This window comes from Aedes albopictus, chromosome 2, assembly GCF_035046485.1.
Source record: "Aedes albopictus strain Foshan chromosome 2, AalbF5, whole genome shotgun sequence".
In the NCBI taxonomy this organism is placed as follows: domain Eukaryota; kingdom Metazoa; phylum Arthropoda; class Insecta; order Diptera; family Culicidae; genus Aedes; species Aedes albopictus.
In genome coordinates, this window is record NC_085137.1 from 402,756,946 (window position 1) to 402,777,759 (window position 20,814).

The 20,814-nt window shown below is 38.2% G+C and overlaps 2 protein-coding genes across 5 annotated transcripts in view; both read left to right on the top strand.

Moving 5' to 3' along the window:
• The first annotated feature begins 6,960 nt into the window (after nt 1-6,960).
• Nucleotides 6,961-7,716, top strand: LOC115270955 (tubulin polymerization-promoting protein homolog). Its single transcript, XM_029880320.2, has 2 exons — nt 6,961-7,381; nt 7,467-7,716. Exons 1-2 carry the CDS (start codon nt 7,170-7,172, stop codon nt 7,591-7,593), a joined length of 339 nt encoding a protein of 112 aa, XP_029736180.1. The 5' UTR covers nt 6,961-7,169; the 3' UTR covers nt 7,594-7,716.
• A 5,541-nt stretch (nt 7,717-13,257) lies between these two features.
• The window catches only part of LOC109403647 (zinc transporter foi), a 102,630-nt gene continuing 95,073 nt past the window's right edge, over nt 13,258-20,814 (top strand). The window contains exon 1 of one of the 4 annotated variants that reach the window (XM_029880323.2): nt 13,258-13,394. The gene's annotated coding sequence lies outside the window, so the exon portion shown is untranslated. Of the gene's footprint in view, nt 13,395-13,515; nt 13,897-13,922; nt 14,081-20,814 lie in introns of those variants that run through there. The other 3 variants (XM_029880326.2, XM_029880325.2, XM_029880328.2) reach the window with 3 other exon arrangements.

Sequence of the window (20,814 nt, forward strand, 5' to 3'; positions counted from 1 at the left end):
AAACGTGCGGATTGATTGCTCAAAAAAGTGCGTTTCCTCAAAATTGAGGCACTTTGTGTACGCCGGGAGTAAACATGAATATGTTTGTGATAGCAAATCATTTATTAACAATTGCACAAGTATTTATATGTGCAATTATGACATACCACCCGATCGGCGAGCTCATACTGCGAACAACGCCATAAAAATAGTCCACCAACTTGCCTGGTTCCTCAAAAATGAGGCACAAAAAAGTTACACTTTGTGTTGATTCAAGTGGCTCGAAGTTTCTCTTTGTCTCGCCCCCGTTCTCTCTTTGTGCATCGCTCCCGCACAAACGACCCAGGTAGGAACGCACAAAGATAAAGAGAGCAAAAACGTTCATTTGAGGCACATTCTGGGAGCAAATAACAAGCCTGCTGACTTGACTCGTACTAGAATCTACCGCGAATCCTTTATTCATGAAACGGGGTCCCCTTATATACCCTCGTCCAGACCTCTCCAGACATTTTCGCACCCTCTTTTTAACATGATTTTTCCTGATCCTGTGGAAAACTATTCCATTTGTATATGTGCCGTCAAGAAAGTATGCTCATCCTTTTCACATCATTAATTTGCCATGATCGATCGAGATTCTAACTTGCATACATATAATCTTGCTATAAACCTTCCAAGCAAATCTTGCTTACAATTAATTTAGCCGAGTTGAGAATCTTTTCAGCAATTAAGCCTCTGCAATAGATTAGAGTTTTCCTGGAATAACTCTTGGTGGTGAGTATGGACAGTTGCATACAATTGTAATCCTAGCTGTGCTTGTCTGGTTTAATAGGGTTTCACAATATTGCTTAATCATACCCGCATAGTAAAATACATTATGCCATACATTCCAAACAATTAGTTACCTCTATCTGTTAAGATGACTGTATATTCCATGGCTAATTTTGTGTTAAACAATATGGAGCATGAGATTGATAACTATAAATAACAGTAAGAATGATCTATGTCAAATAACGACAGTATACTAAAGCATCCATAATTTGTTAAACCGTATGTAATGCGAACTTGCATGAAATGGTGACAATGTATCACCACCTTCTATCAGATGGTAAGTTTTTGTGTTTGCGCAACACACTAGCACCTACACATCACACTATGTATCACATTTTTTCAACAGTATGGCATACAGTTTGGTACATTTGTATTTGTGAGCAACGAAAATGCACCGCGTTCGCTGCCAGCAGCGCTTGTATTTTTTTTTTATTCCTCGGAATTGCGGATCTTCGTCATGTTGCGGATCTTTCCCGGCAATCTGTTCCAGCGCCCAAGGCCGACAAGCTGGTCAAAAAACTCCCCGCCGGGACTTCGAAGAGAACGGAATCGTAGGTAAGCATTTCCGAAACATTTTGTTTTTCTTTATTCAAGTGTTCTTTTGCCCGTTGCAGATGGAAACTTTCGCGAAATCAAAGTTCGGAATGAATTTGATAAGCACCCGCTGCAGGAGTTTCCGATCTGGCACATTACAAGGTCATGCATTCTGGTTGCTCGCATAGGTAGGACACCAGCGGGTTTTGTCTGCATGAGTGGTTCACCGGATCTGAACGGGCTAGGCAGCACAATCAGCCAGGGAATGTAGAAGAAGTGCACGTCGGCAGAGCCTCCGGTAGAGCAGTCAAAAAGCAGATACGAGAAATCCGTGGAAACTGGGTTAGATGCTTATGATCTGGAAGATCCCGCCCCTCTCGATGTTTGCTGCAGCATGGAATAGAAGTTTATGTGGCCTAAGTGTTCTATAATGATAATCCCCTTTTTCATGTAATGTTCTAGCAAATAAATTAATACTCAATAAAACGTATTCACTGGTTTAATTTTTTTGTTTCTTTACATAGTACATTATGTGGTAGAACCATATATTATATGCTAAAAATACCATGAAAAACCATAAATCAATAATAACACATACATGTTAGTTTTTCTTCCAAATTTATGGTTAAACTGCTCTCCAACCATTTGCTATGCAGTGAATTGTCCAAAAAAGTGGATAGTATATTGACCATACTCTTCACTGTATTGCGAAAATTTTGTTCGGGAAAACGAGCGATTTTTTATGGTAACCTATCTTAACCGCCTATTCCACATACAGTAAATTGGCGGGTTACCATTTGTCAAACTGGCAAATATGTACATGGAATGGTAAGCTTACTGTTAGCTCCGATAGTCTGAGAAATGGTTAAATGACCATTGCTATTGGTCATCTACAGTATGAGAAACTTTACATTTACAGTTTGTGATTATGCGGGTAGTGCTTATGTATAAGTGGCAAGTCTTTATCTGAGTGCGCAATATCAAATCCGATCGCATAATAGGGTCCTAAAATTAAAGACGAAATCTCGCTTATATTGAATAATACGATCAAGCATGGTACAGTAGACGTTCGATAAGTGCAACATGTTTACGTTTCACTTACCGAATGAAATTCGATAACTGCAACAACTGACAGACATCACATAACTGTCAGTTGCTGCAGAATGCAACCAATGTGCATACGGAAAACATCGCATTGCAACAAAAGTGCATGAGAAAAACATCGCATCGCTGTTGACATTTCATTTTGACGGATAGCGGTGCGATAACTGCAAAATTGTTGCACTTAGCGGACTTGCACTTAAAAGGAATTGCAGTTAAAGCGTTTGCACCGAGCGAACGTCTACTGTATTCTAATAGGAATTGTACTTTACTCGAACTTGAAAAACAAAGGAATAATGAGAAAATTCGAAATAAGAAAAATGGTAAATAGTTCTACTTTGACATTTGAGGTCAACCTTGTGTGACTGAGCTCGACATTTTTCGCACTGGGATTTCAAAAATGTTCCTATCTGACATACACGGTGAAAAAAAATCACTCAAAGTATGTGTTATAAGCTAGGGACGAGACAAAAGGCTAAATAAATTAAAATTATATATTTTCTACTACGGTTAATAAAAACGTCAAAAAATGAGTAAATATGTACTCTTGAACCATATATTGTGGTTTAAAACAAGAATCCCGATAGGAGTTTAGGAGCCTATTCATCTCACGCATGCGTATTACCGGAGATGCCTATGGGGCTGTCCATAAACCACGTGGTCATGAGGGGGGGGTTCGGCCAATGATCATTTTGTTTGGACAAATAAAAAATTTTGTATGGACTAATGACCACGCGGCCCCCCCCCCCCCCCCCGGGGGTTGAAAAGTCCCAAAAAAATGACCACGTGGTTTATGGACAGCCCCTATATACATGAGTCGATCTAATTTCTGTACTACCACACATCTGAGCGATTCCAAGCAACAGCATCAAAATTAAGGAAAATTTTTAATTCATGATTTTCTATTGAACTGAAACAGTTCCATCTAAATCGCCATTTTTCGATATCAAATTTTTATTTAGAGCCACGACTAACTTTTCAAAAGGGTGTATGTGAAAATGGTTCAAAAATATTCAAAAATATGCACAGCAAAAACGGATTGTTCGATTGTTATGAATTTTTCAGCAAAGTTAGATAGCTAAATGGTGATTTCTAAGAAAATATACACTGTGAAAAAAAATCTATTTTATCATTGAAAAACATCATTTTTGTCACAAAAACTCAAATATCTCAAAACCCTATCTTTTTACCAACTTGAATTTTTTAGGGAAAACGGTCCATTGTATTAGCAATCTACCATAAAAATTTGGTGATGGTAAACTAATAAACAAAAAAGTTATAACATTTCAAAAATTTCACAATTTTTACATTTAGTAAAAAAAATTTTTCTGTGTAAATTATTTCGGCCGGGAATCGCGATTTGATGCTGATTTTATTGTTCAGCAAAGTTAGATAACTAAATGGCGATTCCTAAGAAAATATACACTGTGAAAAAAATCTTTTTAACATTAAAAAATATCATTTTTGTCACAAAAACTCAAATATCTCAAAACCCTATCTTTTTACCAACGTAATTTTTTAGAGAAAACGGTCCATTGTATTAGCAATCTACCATGAAAATAAACAAAAAAGTTATGGCAATTCAAACATTTCACAATTTTCACATTTAGTAATAATTTTTTTTAGTGTAAATTATTTCGGCCGGAAATTGAAGTTTGATGCTGATTTTATTGTTAATGGCCTTGCGTGAGTAAAACAAGTTGTTTTTATTATATATTATATATACATATAATATACTATGTACAGTAATGTTCCGATTTTATCACGCCCTCCGCGCATTAGTCGTTTATTCATTAATTTGCTGTTACATTTGAGGACAAGTGTTTTCCCTCTTCTTCAAGATGAATGTTGAAAGCGTGTTTTGCAACGTTAAAAATATTGAAATGGGTATAGATGTTGAAGAATATTACAGGGCATTTTTGAAAAGGGGCGTAATTAAATTGTTTAAACAGATGTCGCTGATGGCAATTTCTCAGTTGTTGTCGTTTTCGAACTTCCTGCGCCCTGCTTTACCGATGATATACAGATGGCTCGTTTGTCAAATTCTAGACGGCAGGACGTGCAATTGCGTAATTTTGTACACAATGTGGACATTTGGGCATAACCAGTCTCTTTCAGTTTATCTATGGTGCTTTCGGTGAGATTTCGTAACTCTTTTGAACATTTTTTTTCATCAAACGGTCTACAAGAGAGCGTTGAGTTGAAGACCTTTGAGAAAGCGACTGTTCATCTTGTTCGTTAGATTATAATAAACAAAATCACTTATTAATTTTAACTTACTTGTTTGGTGTTGGTGGCTGAAGAAAAAAATTACTATACAATTTTTAATAATCATAGCGGTAGTATTTTTTTGTTTTTTTCGGGAGCATTGTCAGGTATGTATACAGACAAACAAACGTAACACTGGCGAAATTTTCATTGACCACGCCTTCAACGATCATTTTGAATCTTGGTTGTGGCTTTCATAACCAAAACAGCGCCCATCGTTTTTCTTTGCGTTTGACGTTTCACACTAGCGCCTTCTGATGACGATATTGCACAACGCAGTGTTTCGTGAAACATTTCCACCAGCTGGTGATAGTGTGAACTGGGCGATGAATTTTCACTAAAATTGTTCTAGGCGTTTCGTCTGTTTGTCTGTGGTATGTACCTCTTATGCATTTGTTGTTGTTGAAGTTACTCGCATTCTTCCGATCATAAAGTCTGTTCTCTACACACTTAATTTTGATTACCGAGTTCGGTAATTTTTTGACGAGATTAAAACTGCTGAGCACCGAACTCGTTCAGCAAAAATGCATTGTTTACCTTTTCCATACGATTTTGACAGTTGTTTTACTGAGCCTCAGTAAAATCGATTACCGAAACTACCGAGATCGTACTGCTGTTATAATCTCGTCGAAAAAGTACCGAACAGGCAATTTAGAAATAAGTGTGTAAGAGGGATTTTTTTTGCGGATAAACTAGACGTATACGCGTATATAAAACTTTTATTATACAGCTTTTGTCTCAAAAATAAATTCAATTCCATTTTTCTTATAATCAACAGCTTTTCAACACTATCAAGGGATTTTTTCACCAGTCACGTACAATAAAAAGTATGACAATCTCAATATTTTTGATCACAACACTGGATCGCGTCTAAGTTTCAAATAGATACTATAGTAATTACGAATAATCAAACTAAAGTATCATGAAAACAACTTGTTTAATTCAGGCGGTAGCCTTTACAATAAAATCAGCATCAAAATATAATTCTCGAAATAATTTACACAGAAAAAAATTTTTTTTTTGTTACTAAATGTAAAAATTGTGAAATGTTTGAAATGTCATAACTTTTTTGTTTATCAGTTTACCATCACCAAAATTTTATGGTAGATAGCTGATATAATGGGCCATTTCCCCTAAAAAATTGAAGTTGGTAAAAAGATAGGGTTTTGAGATATTTGAGTTTTTGTGACAAAGATCATATTTTTTCAAAGTAGAAAAAGAAATTTTTTACAGTGTATATTTTCTAAGGAATCATCATTTAGTTATCTAACTTTGCTGAAAAATTTATAACAATCGAACAATCCGTTTTTGCTGTACAGCTTTTAGAATATTTTAGAACTATTTTCGCATACACCCTTTTGAAAAGTTAGTCGTGAGTGAATATGAAGGTTTAATATCAAAAAATGGCGATTTATATGAAATTAAAAAACTGTGCAAAGTTTCAGATATTTTTGAAATGGTCGCTCAGGATCGACTGACATGACACCGTGGAATTCCTCATCTGGAATTCTCATATGGATCATGAATGAACCTGAATATGAAAACGCGTAGTAAAGATCATGATTGATCCTGAATATGAAAACGTTTTCATTCAATACAACTTGATCATTCATTCCCTATAATGTTCTGAATGTATGCGATCTGCGTATCATACGCTTAATAATTGACATTGACATTGATATTGCGCTAGAGTTTCATTGCCAAGCATAACCGTAGTAGCATCAGGGAAGTGGAAAGCAAATGATTTGTTTATAAATATGTGCTCTGGACTAATCGTTTACTACGCGCGGTTTGTTCCGCGCTGGATTATGTGTTTATCCAAAACATTCCCTTCCATAACGCTACGCGATCAAAGCATAATGGTGATAACGTTTGGTGGAACGTTGTCTCGTTTCCAATCGATTCAGATTGATTTTTGCACATTGGAATTTACACCGGTCTACATGAATTTGTGACCAACGCGATTCATCAAACGTTATTTTTACAATTTTTATGTTCCTTATTATTATAAATCATTATAATAGGAATATTTGTGTGGCACTTCTCTTGCCATTACTATAAACAAGTAAAGAGTGAGCGTCGAATATATTGTGCTTACAATAGATAAATGAGACTTTGACCAAACCATCGACGTGGCGACAATGATCTTATTGCATGATGCATAAATTAGAAAACATGTTGCACTTCTTGTGCATCTACTGTAACCATATCACTCCCCCTCAGACCAAATGCGCAGTCACCCATGAAATTTTCAAACTCCCCCTTTTGTTTTCCCTCGCTAATTCGACAAGCGAGGCCATGACAACGGAACCCAACTGTTATCAATTCACAGTTCAACAGCACCGTCGTCACCCTTTCGGCTAGCTGGGCAGTTCATCAGTGAAGGAATTTCGCCTTTTGACCTTCAATTCTAAATTCGCTGTGCAAAAGCAAAAGTTATCTCAATTCACACGTGCAATATGTCGCCCAAAATAGCCGCTCTCAAACTGCCCACATTGGAGGCCATGTTCACATCGTACGCCAAGTACAGGCCCACGTCCAACACGTTCCAGGGCGACGGGAAACGCATATTGTTGTCCCAGAGCGACGCCTGGATGCAACAAGCCCGGCTGATTGGACAGAAGCGGTTTTTCACGCTCACCGAGACGGGGGTAACGTTCTTTAAATTCGGGTAGGTTATGTTCGTCTCTGGCTTTGCTATGCTGACGTCGTGAGCGTTGTATATTGTACGAGTAACACCTGTTGGCTAATTTCAGCAAGTCATCGTTGGACTTCGAGGAATATCAACTGTTCTTGGAGGAGCTTTGTCAAACGAAGGGCATTGGTCTGGAGGAAGTTAAACACAGCATGGTTAGCTGTGGCCCACCGGGGATGGTTTCCTGACAGTTCGGAAGCCATACGTTGATAGCGTATCTGAACCATGTAATGAATGAATGAAATCTGTGAGTTGCAATCTATTGGTGTTTTATGGTACTGTGTGTGAATAAATTGACGACGATGTGTTTAAATAATAGTAAGAAATCAAAGCTTGTTTTTCTCAGAGATGGCGCCACCACATTAAAAGTAAAATCATTTTTCTTGTATGGACAAATCGCTGGCTTGCACTTGTTCCGCATCGCAGCGATTTGTTCCCTGGGTCAAAAAGTTGCAAATTAGAAACAAAATCATTATACCTACGCGTTTCTTCCGGATTCATTACAGTGAGAAAGAATTTATTACGCCACCATACAAATTGCAAGCTGTTTACTTCTTTTTTTCTGACTGGCATTTTCCACCCGTGCTGCGCATGATGTTTCCGAGTGGATAGGTGTAGGCGGCGCCGCTGTATATGTGAAAAACACGTGGAACACGAGCGCCGTCTATGATCGCATAGCGTAACCTTCGCCGTTACTTTACACTGTTATCACGTTTACCACATTTATCAGAAAAGCGCCTCTACCGGCACTCTAGCAAAAACGCAGCAGATTGCTTCCTATTAATTGAATAATTAAATAATTAACCCTCTAATGAGCCATTTTACGAAGTGACAACAATGTTGATGATGATATTGGCATATTGGTTTTCACGGGTTATTGGACGCTACCTTCTGTCAAAATTCATTCATAAAATCGGGTCGTAAAATGGACTATACTGCCGTGAATCGCAAGTCAGTCCCATCTGCAAAAAGTATACTTGCCTTATCTACAAAAAGTATATATTGGGTAACCAATATAATTTGGACCCCCATATATTTTGGACCCCCTGTGTCCTTTTACCACAACTTACACAGGTTTAATGATGAGATGACAAAAATTTTTAGAATCATTCACTAAATAAGATCGCTCTGCACGGGCAGCAATCATTACCTCACTGGAAATATCCTTATTTGCTTTGAAATTATTTTTTGCCAAGCTCATCATCCGTGCGAGTGTCGCATCATGTTTACAAAAAGAGATTGCGGTGCTGAGGAAACTTGCAGATGTAAACAAAAACGTTTATCATTCTAGCGCATTAAATTCGCAAAGTTCGTCTAATCAGCCTTTGTCAATCAAGTAATTAGGATGTGATCCAGCATATTCAAGCGACAAATTCTTCCAAAATACATATTTGTAAGTTTTGTTTCGTGGATAATCAATATTATTTTTTTATATTTTTGGCTGATACTTAGGACTGTGCTGTATATCTCAAAATGGTTTTTAGGGTAATAAGAGCCGGATTAAGGATTGTGGGGGCCCGGGGCCCGGGGCCCGAGCAGATGCGAAGGCCTTTTGGCGATGGGCATAAGTTTTTTTTTTGTTTTCAAACAATATTTGAGCAATATGAAACATAAAGTTGATGTGTAATAACCAAAAAAGGTCTATGTGGGGGCCTGGGGCCCAGACCCCTACGTACATCCGGTCCTGGGTGTCTTTTAAAGCGTATTTACATTTTTTTTCGAGATTTTTTTTAAATCATTAAAAAATTTATGTTTTAGTCACCTTTCAGAAGTCATTGATTATTTTGTACTGAATCGCTACAAATAACATATTTTCAATTTTCCCAAAATTACCTATTCTATCATATTAGAATAGTTTAAGGGAATCGAATACACTCTAAAATGATTTTCCTTAAAATTACACGGAAAATAAAATTTTCCATGAAAAAAAAATAAAACAAATATATTTCAACAATAGCCATAAAATCTGAAAATGTTTTCATCTCAAAAAATTTGTATCCCAAATAAGCTTCCAGGAAAAATATAAAAGTGTGGGAATGTTCAAAAATAAAAATTAGAAAAAACAAAAACTGAAATTCACAAAATCGAGAATTTAAAAGATTCATCTTTCAAATCATGTTTAAATCGATTTTAGATGACAAAAAATGATATTCAGATCAAAATAAAAAAATGGGTATTAGAGGGTTAAATTTAATCCGGCGTTCGATTTGAATAGGTCGAATCTACATAGGAATCACCTGAGTGTCGCGGACTGACTCAATATGCTCTCTCATCGGGAGCCAAACATTGAAGATAGAGGTTATGTTAAACCTTGTTTAACCTGTGTGATTGATTAAAAAGTATTGTTATCTAGGTGCTGCGGATATAATCAAAACGGTTGTCACGATATCTTCATTTGCCGCTGCCAAGCCGTTGGAAAGCGAGGAGAAGGATGAACATTGTTTTGAGCCCATATTAGCTAATTTTGTAACAACTATCCATCAAAATTTCCATCGCGAATGAAAAATAATAAACTTTGAACACGAGAACACATTCGGAATAATGGTGGATTGATCATGTTTACCATTTCCGAACAGCGTCGCGACGGCGTGTTTGACAACCGCGCTGAGAGAGGTGGTTGCAAGAAAATTGAACGCTCGTGCGTGTTTACAAGCTGTGTACAGTCTGTTTATAACACAGTCCCGCAAAGAGTGAAACCAAATCTACCTATCGAACTGTCAAATCGGCTACCTATCGAGCACGCCAGCAAAATTTTGAAAACAAAGTCGGGCGAAGAAGAAGAGCAACACTCAAAAGAAGTTGTCTTTGCGTGTCTCTATATATACAGTCTCTAAAGCTGTGTGCCGGGAGTGTGTAAGTGTGTGTTAGCTAGCTTGAAAAATAAAACCGTTTCTATTCGCACCAGGGATGCCAGATGATTTTTTGAAAAATCTGTATCACTATTTTCAAAAATCTGTATCCCATATAAAATTTTTATGAAAAATCTGTATCTCATACAAAAATAAAATATTATGCCTCTCAAGAAAAATCAGAATATGGCGATTATCTGGCTCTGGCTTCTGATATTATGCCTCTCAAGAAAAATCAGAATATGGCGATTATCTGCCTCTGGCTTCTGATATTAGCGCGACAGTCACTAATCATAACAGCGTCACCAGATTTAAAAGTATATAATTCCACTGGGGTATGGGGTTTGACAGCAAGAACACTCATTCCACTGAGCTACTTTTGCCGTTCGTCACAAATACATTCAAAAACATCTGTCACTTCGTGAAACCCACGTGCTTTTGTTTTTGGCGGGAACACTTTTTCTTTTGTTTTGCCTTGCGACTGTCATGCGGCGGTATGCCTTGCGAGCGTACGACCACCGCAGGACTCTAATAAAAGATAAGCGCGACAATATTAGCGCGACAGTCACTAATCATAACAGCGTCACCAGATTTAAAAGTATATAATGTTGGAAGTTAGGTAGCGTTGAACGCTCGTGTAGCGTCGAACCTTCAGGTACGGGTTTGGAGTGTTGGAGCGAGGTAGATTTGTTGGCGTAGGTATGTTGTTATTAAAGAAGAGAGTCAAATTGTATATACAGTAGACGTTCGATAAGTGCAACATGTTTACGTTTCACTTACCGAATGAAATTCGATAACTGCAACAACTGACAGACGTCACATAACTGTCAGTTGCTGCAGAATGCAACCAATGTGCATACGAAAAACATCGCATTGCAACAAAAGTGCATGCGAAAAACATCGCATCGCTGGTGACATTTCATTTTGGCGGAAAGCGGTGCGATAACTGCAAAATTGTTGCACTTAGCGGACTTGCAGCTAAAAAGCATTGCAGTTAAAGCGTTTGCACCGAGCGAACGTCTACTGTACCTGGAATGAATAAAGAGTGTGACGGTTGCTGATTTAGGTATCAGTCGGCAGCCGTCTAGTTTGATGGAAGATGTCTAGCGTTCTATTTTCATTGTAATTTAGAAACAGTCATCGACGGAGCTAGCCTCGCTATGGCCCGCGTGGCCATGGTGGACTAGTCTCCAACATATAATTCCACTGGGGTATGGGGTTTGACAGCAAGAACACTCATTCCACTTGTAGGAATAATATGTGTTTAAAAGAATGTGTTATATTGATTTAGCGCGGATTTAGATTATCATATCTGTTGTATAAATCATTACAAAAATATCGAAAACAAATTCAAATCCAACCACATTATTTGTGCTGGTGTACTAGATGCCATTTGGAACGATTCGGAAAATGGACAAACTCGCACGGTGAGCATGAAAGAAGAGCTGCACGAGTCGACCTCAATGAAGTCAGCTAGCTATATGATGAACGGCACGCAATATGCGGAGACGAGAGAGAATGAGAAAGAAAAAGAGACAAAAATGATTGGGCTTGACGGAAGCAGGTTGAACAAAGATGAGTTTGGATAAAGATGTAATCGTGAGAAGTTGTGCGTGTTGAGAGTGGTGCCTAAATATGGAAAAGTTAAAATAGAAAAAAATAAAAATAAAATGAAATTAAACTAGAAAAGCTATTTGGGTTTTATTGGAAATTAAGAATCCCGACACCACTGAGCTACTTTTGCCGTTCGTCACAAATACATTCAAAAACATCTGTCACTTCGTGAAACCCACGTGCTTTTGTTTTTGGCGGGAACACTTTTTCTTTTGTTTTGCCTTGCGACTGTCATGCGGCGGTATGCCTTGCGAGCGTACGACCGCCGCAGGACTCTAATAAAAGATAAGCGCGACAATAGCCCCTCTAGCTAAAATATCTGAATTTCATATAAAACGAAATCTGTACGGATGCTCAAAAATCTGTATAATACGGATAAATCTGTATATATGGCATCCCTGATTCGCACCACCTAGGGAATCACAGCAAACTTATAGGACCTATTCAAATCGAACGCCTGAAATAATTTAATTTAGCAAATTATTTGCTTTGATCCAGGATTTGGTGATGTTTTCGTGATTTCGTGTAAAAAAAATGAAGGCGCAAACGCTATAACTGCAACGCTTTTTGATCGAAAGTCAAATGCAACAGTTTTGCAACGACGACACGATGTTTTCCCATGCGTTTTTGGTGCAGTGCGATGTTTTCCGGATGCACTTTGGCTGCATTTCGCAGCAACTAACAGTTCAAAAAAAAATATGACTGTCAGTTAATGCAGTTATCGAATTGATTTCGTTTGCTTCAAGACTGATTCCGTGAAACGTGAGCATATTGCATGCAGTTAAATATCGATCTATAGAGGCTTGCATCAAAAACATAACCTCATCGAATTCCCATACGATTTGTAAACATTGCCCTCAAATTTTTTTTGAGGGCAAGGACGGCTTTATGGACCGACGCCGAAGGAAAGAAAGAGAAGGAGATAATGATGACGTCAGCGTGCAAGCGCTCATATCGATCTCTCATTATTTATTTTGGTTCCGAAAGTTGTGAACCGGTTCGGTGAAATCACATACGGGAATTTCTTCCAAATCCCCTTCCAAAAAAACGAACGCTTGAAAACATCGCACGCAAGCAAAACGCACAAACACAAACACGTGCTCGCAGTCCGTCGTCTGCGATCGACCATCTGTCAGAAATTCTCGGCTACTTTTCCTGTACGGCGTTACACGTGGAAGTGTGAATCGTTCCGGTAATCTTATTTTCCCCTAAATTTCCGCTGTGTTTTTGCGGAGCGTTGATACACCTGTTATATAACTGAAATCATATCTTATAATATAACTTTTTTCGTACATACGAGACTGTTTATTAAAATTTAGAAGAGTTTTGAAAAGATTTTGCGTAATTCGTAAAGTGGTTCTCAGAAAGTAATAGAAAAGTATCACCCCATCAAAAAAGTACTCTCGAGCTGTGCATGCTGGCTGGATGCATTCGCGATTTACTGCGTGGTGTGCGGTCGTCGTCTGTCGGTTCGGTGTGTTCGCGAAAAATAAAATAAAAGTCTCGCCGCGGATTTTCCTAACCAGGTATTTCGACGGGTAGAATCTGCCATATTTCGATAGATTATTGAGTGGGAGCAGTTTGGTTTTTGGTTGCGGTGAAAACCCGGGTGAAAGGTGAAGAACAACGTGTGCCACCGGAGAAAAGTGACCATCGATCGATTTGGGGGGAGCTCAGTGCGAATCGTGTGCTGTGTGCATCAAAAGCAACCAGTGGAAATTCGCAGTTCTGCGGTAGCAGCAGGAAGAATGCTTCATCACGTGCATAGAGTTTTCTGGGGTTGAAGTGAGGAATAGTCAAGACAGGGAACAATCCCGGTGCAGGTGCATCTCAAGTGACAAAGTGGAGAAGAACGAAGGTCGATTCATTGATTGGAACCCAGATTATGGAAGAGCTTCGTCGTCGTCGTCGCTTTTATGGGTGAGCACGAGGAAAATAATAACATCGATAAACGAGTGGCTACGGCTGCTACTGCTTATCAGGAGCTCCTCCAGCGAATCCCCAATCAATCATTAATTAACTTGATAGGTATAATACCCTGCATAGCTGCTTGCAACGTCATGCATGCTGTTCTACTTTTTGTGCACTTGTGTGTTGCTTGCTGATGTATGAACTGTCCCGTTTGTATGAACTCCATTGAAGAGAGTGCGCTATCGTCGTGGACAATGAGTGATAAAGAACAGCAGGAAGGAAGGATGACGCAGTGATAGAGGTGAGGTTGGTTGGGATACGATGTTGAAGTATGATTGATATTTTTAGAATGATCTGAAGCTGGGAAAAATAGTTTCAATTCTAAGTTTTGAAATACTTTATCATAATTTATCAATACATGTTGAGAGTGACGGATTCAATTTTCGGTCGGTCCAGATACATTTTAATAAGACATTCCCGGGGGAATCTTTGACAAATCCTTGACAAATTTTTGGAAGAATCCCTGAAGGACTTTTCTAAGGAGCTCTACCCTGGAATAACTCCTTGAGGAATCTCTGAAGGAGTTCCTGAAAAAATGGATTACTTCCCGAAGGCATACTTGGTGAATAAAAAAGAATATCAGGATAAATTCCTGAAAGAATCGCTGGACGAATTTTTGAAGGAAAATATTTCTTTGAAAAAAAAATCATGGATTAACCCCAAGATTTTTTTTTCTGGAAATAATTGTGAAAGACTCCTATGATGACTTCTTGGAGATCTTGCATCGTCTTTGGCTCCTATATGCATCCCTCTAAAATTATCTTATAGAAATCCAATACAAATCGTTGGAGGAGTTCCTCGAAATCTTCAGGTAATCGTGAAGAATTTCTTGAGTGCATACCTGGAAACGATTATGGAGGGATTTCTGAAATTTCTGAAGGAACCCCTAAATAAATTTTTAAAGACATCCTGAGAGGATTTTCTTAAGAAATCTCAAGAGGCACTCCTGGGACAATCCTGGAAGAATGCCTTGAGCAATAACAGGGAAAACTCTTGGAGAAATCTCAGGAGGAATTTCTGCAGGAATTTCAGGAGGTGTTCCTGGATGAATCACTGGTAGAATTCCTGAAGAAATTACTCGTGGAACTTCTGCAGAAATGCTTGGAGGAACCTCTGGAGGAATTCCCGGAGGAGTCTCTGGATGAATTCTTGGAAGAATCCCTGGGGTTGTCGCAGAAGAAATCTCTTGGGGAATTTCATGATGAATTCTTGAAGAAATTTCTCGAGGAATACAAGAGGGAACTTCTTGGCAAATCCAGGAGGAATCTCTGGAGGAGCTTCTGGACAAATACGCGGAAAAAACCCTAGAGAAATTTGAGGAGGAGACCGTGGAGGAATCCGTGGAGGAATTCTTGGAGGAATCCCTGGAGAAATTTTTGAAAGGCTACCTGGAGGAGTTCCTGGATGAATTCCTGCAGAAATTCCAAGATGAATTCCTGGAAGACTTCCTGCCGGAATCTCTAGAGGAATTTCGGGAGGAATCCTTGGAGGCATTTCTGGAGGAATTCCCAGAGGAGTTTTCTGAGGATCTCCTGGAGTAATCCCTGAGGAAATCTCTGAGGGGATCTCTGGAGGAAACTCTTAAGCAATTCTTGGAAGAATCTCTGAAAGAATCATTAGAGGAATCCCTGGAGGAATTCCCGGGGGAATTCCTGTCGGAATCACTGAGCAATTTCTAAGGGTATAACTGGAGGAATTCTTGAAGGAATCCCTGATGAAATTCATGGAAGAGTTCCTGGAGGAATCCCTAGAGGAATTTCGGGAGTAATCATTTGAAGAATTTCTGGAGGAATTCCTGGAGGGATATCTGCACAATTTTTTTTAATCTCTAGAGAAACTCTTGAAGAAATTCCTGGAGAAAATCCTAGAGGAATGCATGGAGAAACATCTGGACAAATTCCTTACAAAATCCCTTGAGAACCTGAATTCCTGGTGAAATCTCTAGAGGAATTCTTGAAGGAATCTCAGGAGAATTTTCCTGGAGGAATCTCTAAAGGAATTCTGGGAGGATTTTCTGAAGGAATTCGTGAAGGAATCCTTTGAGGAATTTCTGGAGGTATTCGTGGAGGAATCCTTGGAAGATTTTCTGAATCCGTACGGGAATACCTAGAGAAATTCGTAGAAAAATCCCTGGGAATATCCCTGAAGCAATTCTTGGAAGAATGTCATGAAAAATCCTTGAAGGACTCCCTGGAGGAATTCCTGGATAAATTTTCGGAAGAATTCTTAAGGAAATTTCAGGTGGAATAGATCTCTGAAGCAATTCCTGGAGGAATATCCGGAGGAGAAATTCTTGTTAAAAATCCAGAAATAATCCAGAAAAAATTCCTGGAAGAATTTCCAAAGAAATAACTGGAGGATTTCCTGAGTTTCCGATGGAATTTTTTAAACAATAGGAGGCAATCAGTGAAGTACTAGATTGAAAGTAGTGAGCTGGATTTTAGTATGGTGAGATAATCAATTCTCCATTTTTGCAATGAAATGGAGCAAACAGCGTGGGTTATATGATTTCATGTCCAATTTTATGCTGTTTGAGCAAAAGTTTTGGTAACTGTGCTGTTGAAGTTGCAAGAAATAAATAATACAACATCACAGTTACCCAAACTTTGGCTCAAATAGCATCAAATTAGTCAAGAAATTATATAACCCACGCTGTTTGCTCCATTTCATTGCAGAAATGGAGAATTGATTATCTCACCATACAAAAATCCAGCTCACTACTTTCAATCTAGTACTTCACTGATTGCCTCCTATTCCTGGAAGAATTTCTTAAACAATTCCTGGAGGAATTCCTGAAGAAATTCCTGGAGGAATTCTGAGAGGAATTCCTGGAGGAGTCCCTGTAGAAATTCTTGGAAGAATGCCTGGAGGAATGCTCAAAGGATTTTTCAGAGGAACCTTTATGAAATCTTAGAGGAATTCCTGTAGGAATGTCTGGAAGAATATCTGGAGGAATTCCTGTAGGAATTCCAGTAGATATTTCTGTAGGAACTCCCGGAGAAATCCGTGCAGCAATTCCTGGTGAAATCTCTGGAAGAGATCTTGAAGAAATCCCTGGAGCGATTCCTGGCAAAATTTATAGATAAATTCCTGGTAGAATCCCTGGACTATTTCTTGGAAGATTTGCCAGAGAAATTGATGTAGGAATTTATGAGAAAGTTCCTGGCAGAATTCTTTGATCAATTCTAGGAGAGATTTATAAGGGATCTCTGGAGGAATCCCTTGGTTTATTCCTGGAGGAATTCCAAGGGGAGTCACTGGAGGAATTCCTGGAAGAAATCCTGGAGGTATGCCAGGATAAATATCTGTAATTCCTGTAAATATTTCAGTAGGAATTTCTGGAGGAATTTACGGAGGAATCCCTTAAGCAACATCTCTGGAAAAGATCTTGGAGGAATACCTGCAGGAATTCTTGGACGAATTTGTGGATAAATTCCGGGACGAATTTCTGAGGGAATATCTGCAGGAATCCCTGGAAAATTTCTTGGAGGAGTTCTTGGAGAAATTCTTGGCAACATTGCTATAGGAATTTCTTGAGGAATTCCGGGAATATTTCCTTGATCAATTTCCGGAGGGGTTTCTCAAGGAATCCCTGGAGGAATTCCTTGAGAAATTCCTGGATAAGTTCTTGGAGGAATTCCTACCCAAGTAGCACACATATTCTCCATAAGTCTACGTAACTCTTATACGACCAAATGACGAGTGACATACATCAGTGTTGAAAATGTGTGCTATTATGGTGGGGGAGTCACTGGAGGAAGTCTTGGATAAAATCCTGGAGGAATGTTTGGAAAAATTCATCTAGGAATCCATATATAAATCTCTGATGGAATTCCTAGAAGAATGCCTGGAGCAATTTCTGGAGACATGCCTGTAAGAATACCTGGAAGAAACTCTTGAGGAAATTTTATAGGAATTCCTGGAGGAATCCCTGCTTAAATTCTCAGAGGAATCCCTGGAGAAATTTCTTGAGGAGTCACAATTGCAATTCCCGGGGGAATCTCTGGAGGAATTCTTGAAGGAACCCCAGGAGATATTCCTGGAGGAATTTCTGGATAAATTCCTGGAGAAATCTCTAGAGGAACTTCAGGAGGAATCCCTGGTTGATTTTTAGAGAAATCCTTGCGAGAATGCCCTGAGGAATTTCTGAAGAATCAATGGAAGAGCTTCTGTAGTAATCCCTGGAGGAATCCCAGTAAAAAATCCTGAAGAAATCCCAGAAGAAGTTTCTGAAGAATTCCCAGAAGAATAGCTGAAGAAATCAAAGAAGGAATTTTTGAAGAAATCCTGAAGGAACCTCAAGAAGAGTTCCTGTAGGAATCCTTGGAGGAATTTTTAAAACGATTCCTGAAGTTGTGCCTAAAAGAATCACAGACGGAATTCTCGAGTGAATCTGTGGGGAAATTCTTGGAGAAATACCTGGAGGAATTCCTGAAGGAACTCTTTGAGGAATCCCGGAAGCAATCCCCTGAGGAATTCCTTGGGAAATCCCAGGAGTTTTCTTGTCCAAGAAATATTTTTGAAATCTCTGGAAAACAAATCTGAAGGAATCCATGTCTGCAGTAATTTCTGGACGAATTATTGATTCCTTCAGATGAACTCTGTACATTTTTTAAGAAGTTCCTGAATAATATTCTAATAATTTCAAGTAAAATTTGCTGAAATGATTCCTGAACGAATTCCCTGCACACATATTTCGAATAATTCAACAAGGAATGTTTGGAGCAATCTCTAGCGGAATTCTCGAAAGAATATATGGAGGAATCCCTGAAGAAATACCTGCAGAAAACCATTAAAGGATCTCTGGAAAAATTCTTTCTGGAATCCTCATAAAAAGCACTGGAACAATAACTCTAAAGTATCCCAGGGAAAATTCCCGAAGGATTGTCTGGGAAAATCCTTAGAGAAATTCTTGAAGAAATCTCTGGGGGAATCCACGATGGAATAACTGAAGGAAGCTATGGGAAAATTCTTGGAGGAATTCGTTGATGCATCCTTGCAGAAGTAACTGTAAAAATGCAGCAGGAGCTGTAAAAGGGAGTGTGGAAGGAATTCCTGAAGCACTTCTTGGAACAAGCCTTTGAAACAATCACAATCGGAACTTCGCGGAGCGTTCATGGAAAAATTCTCGAAAGAGAAATACCTGGATAAGTTCCTGAAGAAACTCCTCCTCCTCTCCTCTCCTCTTCTTGGCGTAACGTCCTCACTGGGACAAAGCCTGCTTCTCAGCTTAGTGTTCTATGAGCACTTCCACAGTTATTAACTGAGAGCTTCCTCTGCCAATGACCATTTTGCATGCGTATATCGTGTGGCAGGCACGAAGATACTCTATGCCCAAGGAAGTCAAGGAAATTTCCTTTACGAAAATATCCTGGACCGACCGGGAATCGAACCCGTCACCCTCAGCATGGTCATGCTGAATACCCGTGCGTTTACCGCCTCGGCTATATGGGCCCTTCCTGAAGAAACACCTTAAGAAATTTATGAAGGTGTCCCTGGTGGAATTCATAAATAATCCCAGGTTTTTTGCACTTTGCATGTCGTTTGTTTGAATTGAATACTAGTGAAGATTTGTGAATTCTGGGCTACTGCACTCCATAGCAAAATAAGGTTTTAGAAAGACATTTTCTTTACTTACCGGAGCTGGTTCCGACGAATTCGGAAAATTTGGCATGCTGTTTTGTATTCCTTGAATAAAAATCACAAAATTTTACATTTAACTAAGTTAGCTATTAGGTGTAAAAGTTTATGATATGATTGAAGTGGTACTCTTAAAGAAATACTTGGCGAATTTTTTTGTTGTTTTTGAGAAAAACAAGCTTAATTGTGGATAGAATCGTAAATCATTGGAATGGTTCATTGCTTATTTTTTTCTTTCTGGAACTCTAAATTATTGGTAATCTTGAGATGGCTCAAGAAGAAACTCAAGAAGTATGTAATATGAGAAGAGATCCAGAAGATATCCAAATAAAAATTACTCATTGAGTTTCAAGAAATAATCAAACGGAATTTTACGAGATAACCTAAAGAAATCTCAGAAACGGTCCTGGAGGAATCTCAAAAAAATCGCGTGGAGATTACATATAAAAATCCCATAAGATTCCCTTTTAAAGGTATCTCAGGAGCTATTTATCCCTCTAATACCCAAATTTTTTATTTTGATCTAAATATCATTTTTCGTCATCTAAAATCGATTTAAACATGTTTTGGAAGATGATTCTTTTCAATTCTCGATTTCGTGAATTTCAGTTTTTGATTTTTCTAAATTTTATTTTTGAACATCCCCACACTTTTATATTTTTCCTGGAAGCCAATTTGGGGAACGGATATTTTGAGATGAAAACATTTTGAGATTTTGCGATTATTGTTGAAATATTATTATTTTAAATTTTTTTCAAAGAAAATTTTATTTTACGTGTAATTTTAAAGAAAATAATTTTAGAGTGTATTCGATTCCCTTAAACTATTAAACAAGGATAGAATGATTTGGGAAAATTTTAAAATATGTTAATTGTAGCGATTCAATACAAAATAAACAATGACTTCAAAAAGGTGACCAAAACATCAATTTTTCAATGATTTAAAAAAAATGTAAATACGCTTTAAAATACACCAAAAACCATTTTGAGATATACAGAACAGTCCTAAATATCAGCCAAAAATATAAAAGAAATGATTTTCCACGAAACAAAAATTACAAAAATGCTCAAACTATACCCCGTCTAAAGGCGGGATTGGGTATTAGAGGGTTATTTAGGAACTCGTCAAGGGTTTTCTGGATGAATGTCAGAATAGACTCATGGAGAAATCCAGTAGAAACTACTCGAAGAATTGAAGAAGAAATTCCAAAAAACCTTTGGAGGAATCTCATAAGAGATTCATAAACCTAAAAAAGCTACTCAACGTAAGAAAGAGCCAAGCAAAATTGTACAAGATTATTTAGATGGATTCGGAAACATTCTTGAAGATACTCAT